Source organism: Nannobrachium achirus (genome assembly GCF_963921795.1).
Source record: "Nannobrachium achirus genome assembly, chromosome: 23".
Taxonomy (NCBI): domain Eukaryota; kingdom Metazoa; phylum Chordata; class Actinopteri; order Myctophiformes; family Myctophidae; genus Nannobrachium; species Nannobrachium achirus.
In genome coordinates this window covers 41,600,442-41,609,611 of record NC_137830.1, presented here as the reverse complement: position 1 = coordinate 41,609,611, position 9,170 = coordinate 41,600,442, and the positions used below count along the sequence as shown (strand labels likewise).

The 9,170-nt window shown below is 43.5% G+C and overlaps 1 protein-coding gene across 1 annotated transcript in view; it reads right to left on the bottom strand.

Moving 5' to 3' along the window:
• Positions 1-5,120: 5,120 nt before the first annotated feature.
• Positions 5,121-9,170, bottom strand: part of magi2a (membrane associated guanylate kinase, WW and PDZ domain containing 2a) — a gene marked incomplete at both ends in the record, with an annotated part of 355,201 nt that continues 351,151 nt past the window's right edge. The window contains one exon of the mRNA XM_080754102.1: positions 5,121-5,851. Within this exon, the coding sequence (XP_080610228.1) occupies positions 5,121-5,851 (731 nt within the window). The remainder of the gene's footprint in view (positions 5,852-9,170) is intronic.

Below are 9,170 nucleotides of genomic sequence, written 5' to 3'. Positions count from 1 at the left end.
ATTTTTCTTTTCTTTTTGAGTGAAACCTTCATTTAGGGCAAACAAAAAAAATCATTCTGCGCTGATATAATTACACCATGTCATCTAATAGATTCTCCATTGAAATGAATAATATCAGACCTCATTATACCAAAAATGAAATACTGTCACAAATAGCCAATAGCTCTCATAATCAACTCAGTTTTATACATAGTTGAATGAAATAAATCATATTTCACTTGTATGGGAGGTGCTAGCACACAAACGTCTTCATTTCTGCAAAAAAAAGAAAAAGCACACCTAAATATCAATGTTTATTATTGTATCACTCCAAGTCGTGATGAAATTAAATGGGTTTAACCACTTAAACTCTAAATACGTAGTTAACCAGAGTCCCCCAGGGCCCTTTACTTGGTCAGCTCCTTTTCTTCCTATGACACACCAAATCTCTTCAGCGGACAACGAACCGATGCACAAGCTCACAATGCGTCGCCCTGCAACACGTCGTAAGCTTGTAGATCGTCTATTTTCGCCCAAATGTTCACCCCTCCCCCCCCCCCCCATAATGGGGACACTGCCGTAGAGTTAAAGTGGTTGAAGCAGCCTATTCCGAAGTCTCACCTTCGATTTCGAACTTTAAAGCCGAACCTCTGTGTCGGCCTAAGGCACTCTGCCCTCGCATCACATGAGCTCTCCCTCCACAGAGGTCCACCAGACGCGACCGCGGTTTTCCCGGTGAACCTGAGCGCAGCGGTGGGGGCGCGGGAGTGTGGGGAACACACACCACTGACTATTGCCGATGATGGAGAGGTTATAGGCCTATAGCTTAGCCTTTATGTATTGAGAATTAGAGGCACTCTTGCCGATTTAGCAAGAGACTCGTCGCCAATTGCAAGATATTTAAAAGTTATTTGGGGCCATGATGATAACCTTTTCTTCCCACTACTAGACTAAGGATTTATATTGTCTGTGTTGTTTACAACCACTGGCAAGATCGCGGTTCCACTAGTTTTACTAGTAGGCTAGTGTAGGCTTAGAAGCCTTTTCAGAAGTTAATTTAATGTTTTCCATGATTTCCTTTATCCTCATCTAATCTTGCGCTAATGCAAGCAAATGTTTTCACTAGGTTTTAAGGCCTAGTAGGCTTTTCAGAAGTTAATTGAATGTTTTCCATTTAATGATTTCCTTTATCGTCATATTGCGCTAATGCACACAACTGTTTTCGCCAGGTTTAAGGTCTTATTTTAGTTGTTTCTCATAAGCTCGCAACCCTCCTTGCCCATCGGCCCCCACCTGAGCACAACTCAGGTTCACCGGGAAAACCGCGGTCGCCCAACAGACACATTTCTTGAAGCACAGGAATGGGAGGGGGGGTTGGGGGGGTGGGGGTGGATAGACTGTGTGATACACTCGCTAAACAAGGATGATTCAAGCACAGGGGTCATCAACATGTCCGTATGCTAGGGTATTCACGAATAGTGATTTTTAGTATTCTAATTATTCGACCTCAAAGTATTCGAATAGTCCAATATTCGACAGGACAGGTCAAACTGGCCAAACTGTCAAATATTAAGTAAGCAAGAGGCGAACATTGTGAATATAGCCGATCTACATGCTCACAACGCCTCGCAATCTGCTATTTTCACAATATTTATCTGCGGAACCGAGTCACATTAAATGTAATACCTACAATTCCAAGTGCTTGTGAGGGTGGGGGTCCCCAGTTCAAATAATATGTTTATTTTGGGGGTCACGGACAAAAAAGGTTTGAGAACCCCTGGTATAGAGCATTAACAAATTCATCCACCAGGGGCATTGACACCTCATTCTTATGACTTCCTATCTAGCCAAGCTTTATAAACTATATATATTTTTAAAGAGAAAACAATACAAATAAGCGAATATTCGACTTTGGTGAACAATGTCGAATAGTGACTTTGATATTCTAATATTCTAATATTTGGTGAATGCCCTACCGTATGCGGACAAAATGTGTCCGTGGCAAAGACTTGGCCTTATCCGTTACAAATTGTTTGATTTTCTTTTTCACCCACGCCATTATAATGTTCTTATTTTGACCATAATAACCAATTACTGAATGTCAAGTCTCCAGGTTTTCTTCAGAATATGCGTGACACTGATTTACTAGGACACTATGGCACATTAGGAGTCCACTACCTACTAGTGATTCTCAAATGTGTTATTTGTAAGGAGGACCCCCTTAAAGGACAACTTATTTTTTTTTTTTTACAACAAGGGTTCATATCTTAGATAGTCATTAGAGAAAAGAAAAGATGAGTGTTAAAATGTTTTCATTTACTGCTTTCTATCGTTTTAGTGATTTGAACGGCTTTTTTTTGGATTTGGATAAACATGTATTTTTAGACACAATAAGCACCATTCCCAAGATGCACCGCCACCTTTCATGGGCAGATGCGACTTATAGAGGCTGGTGTAAATAGTAACAAAAAATGTAATGGCTTATTGTGTCTAAAAATACATATTTAGCCACTTGTATGCATGCCCAACCACTAAAATCAAAATACTAAAATCGCTAAAACAATAGAAAACAGTCAGTGAAAACATTTTAACACTCATATTTTCTTTTCTCTAATTACAATCTAAATCTTGTTGTAAAAAACCAAAGTTCCAACTCAAATGGAACCAAATGGAACCAAATGGTTCCATTTGTACACTCTCAGTGTTACAGACCTGTTATGGTCATAGAGGGTATGCACATGCATAAAGTGAATGGCAAATCGAGTGGCAAATCGAGTGGCAAAGTGAGTTTAACGTCGTTTTATGCAATCAGATAGGACTTTTCTGTTTGAATGTATGGGCTGTCGATGCGCATGACATCATCATCATACCCGGACGTTATGTGGGAACGCCTACTGAGTGGCAAAAAACTACTTTCTGGACTTGACAGCCCATTCATTCAAACAGAAAAGTCCTATCTGATTGCATAAAACGACGTTAAACTCACTTTGCCACTCGATTTGCCATTCACTTTAGAGAGACAGCCGCTTCTTCAGGCGTCACCGTCCCAGGACACGTCGTGCTTGCTGGTACCCTATATTCAGGGCTAGCTCATTTGTCTGTGGCAAAAATGTCCACCACAAGCTAAGGCATTAACGAAAAAGTCGACAAGTCGACTCAGTCGACTTCATTACACAAGTCGACTCCCACCTAGTCTCGCGTAGCCAGACAACTATTCCACAATCTCCGAATGCTATATAGAGTCTGGAACGGCAGCTCCCGAACGGCGAGTATCGGAAGTAGCCACTGCTGCACTGAACTGTAGTCTAGCTGGAAACATAACAGAAACACAATAGCTCAGACAGAGTCATTCGAGCGGCATATTCTTGTTATGGGTGTATAGTTTAAGAAAACGTTTGAAAATATCATGGACGTAACACCAATAACACCAGAGAAAGACGAAATAACTCCCCCAGAAATATTGAAAGGAGACATAACGCTTCCAGTAGGACATGTTATTGCTACTGCACCAAGGGAGCGGTTGCGTCACATCCGCTTTATCTCGCACTCATCGTTTCTATTTCCGTTTGCCAGACTGTATGCCGGGAGCATTTGCCCAAATCGTGGAGGCAAAAAAATAGCAGATCTACATGCTCACAATGCCTCGCAATGCGAGGCGTTGTGAGCATGTAGATTGGCTATTTTCACAATTTCTGCCTCTATATTTTTTGACAATTTGGACAATGTTTAATTTGTCATTTTAGAGGTATTAAAAAGTCCTTAAATTGTCACTTTAGAAATGTGCAGATACCCTCCATACACTTAAACGTTATGTTGGTTTGTTTACAGTTGAGTGAGAAAACAATGTTTCACATTAAGTTAATCATCTGGGGACCCCCCAAAATAATTGGGGGGGGGGGGGGTCGTGTGTGATGTGATGACGTCATCAAACGACAAAGTCGACTTCAACTCAACTTTTTACTGAGTCGAGTCGACTTGCAAAAATCACAAGTCGTTAATGCCCTGCGGCACAAGCCAGCATGGCGATGACCCCTGTTCAAGCACAAAGAGACCATGCAGTCCCCCGCGTCGGGCCTGCTGAGATAGACCTAGAACTACAATTGCTGGGGGTGGGGGTTTAAACAGGAGGGTAGAGACACCGTCCCGCGTCTGAGTTCCTTGGCACTGTCTACCCTTTGGAAACTAGTTTTGCCATGGGCTTGGACCGGGTACGGGGTTGAGAGATGATTGTATTTACATAATGCTCCCACATATTCAAATCCATTATAATATATTTATGTCTATAATCATCTGATAAGATTATTCAAGATAGCTTCAGGCCCATATAGTCTCTTTGTTAAGGCAAAGTTCCATTGATGAATAAAGTTCACCTGTACTGCAGTTCTCTGTTATTCTCTTTCACCGAAAACCAGGCAAACCCTCTTTTACATTTCATTTCATAAAATAGACTCCATAGTATAGACATAAAAACAAACCAAAAAAAATGCTATGGCAACCAACAGTGGTTTACTGTTAGTGGTTTGAATTTGCATCTCTGTCCCTCAGGTCCATTTCTGGGGAAATGTGGTGTTGGGACCACTGAACCACTTCCAAATGGAGTTCTCAATGTTTGTATCTCCATCTCCGTTGTTTGCCACGCGACACACGCAAGCACACACACATGCACACACGCACGAACGCACACACGCACACACGCACACCAACATTCTGCTTTCTTCCTTCTCTATACGATTTTCAAAAGTGGATGATCTTCCAGTTCTTAAGGTGGTGGGTGTAAAATATTTCTCAAAATAATTTAGAGTCCAGTATTATAAATTAAAAACAAGAAAAGAAAAGAAATACGTTTCGGTAAAAACACATGATTCAGAACTCTGTGGCCCCAGTCTCGACTTTGAGGTCTCTGGGTGAAGGAAACACATAGGGCCAAATAAAAAAGTAAAATGTTTCAGATGTGTTCAAATGGGGCGGCTTAGTCCAAGTGTGGGGGGTTGTGGCCCTATTCCATTCCATTCCAGTCCAGTCCAGCACGGCCCGGTCCGACCCGGACCACTTGAGGTGGGGCCGGGGTATTATCTGGACCGGACCACTGCGGTGGGGCCGGGGTATTATCTGGACCGGACCACTGCGGTGGGGCCGGGGTATTATCTGCTCACAGTGGACGTGCCTGACCGCAGGGTGCTGGGCAGCTTGTCTGAGCCAGGGATCTTCCAGGGTCCTGGAGAGACCGTGGTCTTCCTGCCCGCGGTGCTCTTGCTGTGGTGGCTGATGGGACGGCTCTCTCCCGGGCCTCTCTCCAGGTCCCTGGGCCTGGGCTTGCTCTGCTCCGGCTCCCCCTGTTGGCCGCCGCTGTTCCGGGCTTGGTCGTCGCCGCCGCTCCCGTTGGAGTTGGCGTGCGTGGACCTGGAGCCTCGAGGGGACCGGGCGCTTTCTGTTTTCCCGCTGGCGGCGCCGCTCTCCTCGGCTGTCCTATCCTTAGACCTCCCCCTGGAGCTCCTGGAAGCTCTGGGGTCCCCGAACCGTTCGTCTCTGCCCCCTTCCCCCTCAGGCATGGCCGGCTGCCCCCTGTGCCCGCTGCCCTTGCGGGTGGACCTGCCACCCTCTTTCTTGGCTCTGCCGCTCCCAGCGGGCGCGCCGGCCCTCCTCCCCGGGCCAGTGTGATCTGGATGGGGCGGCTCGGACTCTGGGGGGCTCTGGGGACGCTCCGTCCTGCTCTCTGGCGCCGCCGGGACGTCCAGGGGCGACAGGCGAGGCAGGTCGGGGGTCAGGTTTGGATGAGATGAGGGCGATGACATGGACAGGCTGTCAATGAGAGGAGCTACTTCCGACAGGCCTGGGGAGGCTGAAGGCCGAGCATCCCATGGGGCGGCATTGTCTGGAGACAGAAACACACACACACACACACACACACACACACACACACACACACACACACACACACACACACACACACACACACACACACACACACACACACACACACACACACACACACACACACACACACACACACACACACACACACACACAAATGCAGTGCACGTGCGTGTTCACACACACACACACGCACGCGCACACACACACACACACACACACACACACACACACACACACACACACACACACACACACACACACACACACACACACACACACACGCACACACACAGTTGAAAAGGACATAAAGTAGGCTAACACATAAATGCACACTCCACACTTCCCCCCATCTCATAGGCACACACACACACACACACACACACACACACACACACACACACACACACACACACACACACACACACACACACACAGTTGAAAAGGACATAAAGTAGGCTAACACATAAATGCACACTCCACACTTCCCCCCATCTCATAGGCATGCACACACACACACACACACACACACACACACACACACACACACACACACACACACACACACACACACACACACACACACACACACACACACACACACACACACGCACGAACACACACAAAGTCATGAAGTGGAAATCACACTGCTACAAGCTACTTCCTGACATGTCACAGGGCAACTCCACTTTTAGACAACATCAGTCTACCACCTCTGGGCTCCCTGTAAATCGCAGGCAACAATGTTGGCGGAAAATCGAAAAAGCAGGTTTAATGAAATGGATGATGTGCCCAATAAGGCGGTGCTTTAGTTCAAATGAAAACCTATGGGCCTCGCAATTACTCTCTCCCTCTCTCTCTCTCTCTCTCTCTCTCTATCTCAAGCTTTAAGCACTCAGTAACCAACACAGTGACTGCCATGGTGACTCTAAATTCTAAAAGGTCTGTTTCTTCAGAACCGTCCACTCTCATGGCCTGTTAGCTTCTGTTTCTGCACCAGCGAGCCATGGTCCCTAAGCCATCATTCATTCTCAATGGGCAGAGGCTAGGCTAGCTGCACTAGTGCTATGAGGACCCAATTCTAAAATAATAAAAAGACTCTCACTCCAGATCTGAAGCATATTGTTGCTGTCGGGCAGAATCCTTCCATACATGTATATGTATATGTATATGTATATGTATATGTATATTATGTATGTGGGTGGGTGACGTGACGTAACGTTTTCGCTGTCCTCGGTGTCAAACATGTATAAATAAAAAATATATTTGTCAAAAACCTTCTGAATATTGTGCAGGACATTAAGCTTTATGTGAACTTACTCAAGATTAAAACATTTCATTCTTCATTTCTTCAGAATTTTCAACCAAACATGGCAAAACTCATATGGTGTGACTGTCCTGACCTTGTTTCTCAAAGTGGGAACTTGAATAAAACTAAGAAAAAGAATTGCTAAAAATCATTTGAAAATGAATTTAGGCTAAAAAAATGTCTATTTGTGAGCCTATATCTTTTCAAAGTCAAAGCATAATGTTTTCAGTCATTTCTGATCAAAAACATTTTGTCCCCCAAACCAAAATCATTTGGTGTGACACTAGTTTGGAAAGATTAAACAGGCAATTATTTGGACACCTATTGGCTAGAGAGGTCCTTCTTCTGTAAGGCTATTCAGCACTCCCAGCACAACTGCAAGACAGGTGTCTGAGGTGAGTTATGATTTTAACATTTTCATGAAATGCCATCTTGTTGAAACTTTGACAAACTCACCACTTCTGGATGTCTGTTGGTGTGACACCTTTTCATTAAAAAAAGCTTAAGTTAATTGAAGTTTTGGTCATATTTCCATGTAGATCTAGGTTGCTTTGTTATAGCTAGCATGCTGTTAGCATGCTAATGTGTACATAGTAGCCTCAAGGTAAACCTAAATGCAGAAAACGTAATATGGTGTGACACTTAATCATAATGGTGTGACATGTCTGCTTGTCACGCCATATGACTTGATTGTCACACCATATGATTTATACTGTATTTAACTACAGATATAACAATAAATAACAAAGTTCCATGTTTCTTTTGTACATTTAAACATTTGTTTTAAACATTTTTACATAAAATTTAATTTAGCTTCATTCAGTGATACTTCAAATTCATCAGACAGAGCAGAAACCCCTTCACAGAAACCTTAACATATTGTTTCAATCTAAACAATATTTTCTCTTTGTCTTAAACTATACATCCCATTTTCTTTTGTCAGCTGGAACATGACAAGTGCTGAGAGAACGAGAAAGTACAGGGAGAAACTAAACAATGACCCAGCAAGGAGAGAGGAGCCAAAGGGGCGAGACGGCATTTTCTACGAAGAGCAGGAGGTTGTCTGTGGCATAGCAGAACCGCAACAAGGCAGCCGGTTTGCTACCCTCACCAAATACGACTGGCTGATGTACAATACAGTCTAATGTATTCACTCACTGGACTGGACAGTGGACAGTGTTAAGGTAGGACCCGAGACAAAACTAGCGAAAATAGCTGATCTACAAGCTCTCAACACGTTGTCCTGCGAGAGCTTGTAGATCAGCTATTTTCAGAGTTGCGCAACCCAGCACTCTTTAGCTAGTGGAGATGTGGTGTAATGTCATGATTCCTAATTACATTTGTTCAACACAAAATGCTGTGTTCAAGTTCAGGAGACTTCGTAAAAAAGCAATTTACCTGAATGCTGAGTTCTGTTTCCACTAATTGGTGTTAATAAAATGTTGCCTTGGCTCCAAGTGTGGCTATTCGCCTTATTGTCTCTTTAGGATCCTTCTGCCGTGGGCCGGCAGAAGACTTAGGTGTGCGTAGCATTCCTGTGCACATCCTCATCATCCATCTACTACTACAATTCTTTCTTATTCCATGTTAAAGCCCTACAATAATATCCTGTTCAGAAATATTAAGGCCATGTTATCCTGGGTAATTGTTTAATCAATCAGTAAAGTTCAGTACTCACTAATAGGTAGGTTAAAACACAGTTTGCTTTGACACATGAAGATATGATCATACGGTGTGACACTAAATCATTTGGTGTGACATTCCAAATAGTGAAAAATCATACCTTTATTAATGATGAAACCAAAAAAATGTTTATGGATTACATAGAGAATAGTATCAGGAAGAGTCACAAATACTTGTGTAATTTTAGAGAAAGTTTTGACAGAATACATTTAAAATATGTTGTAAGATCGACAACATCGGCCTCACACAGAGTGTCGATTATGAAAAAAATATACAGATATAATTAATTTTCAAAAAACTATAGTGGATCACTGGTTAGTTATGATAA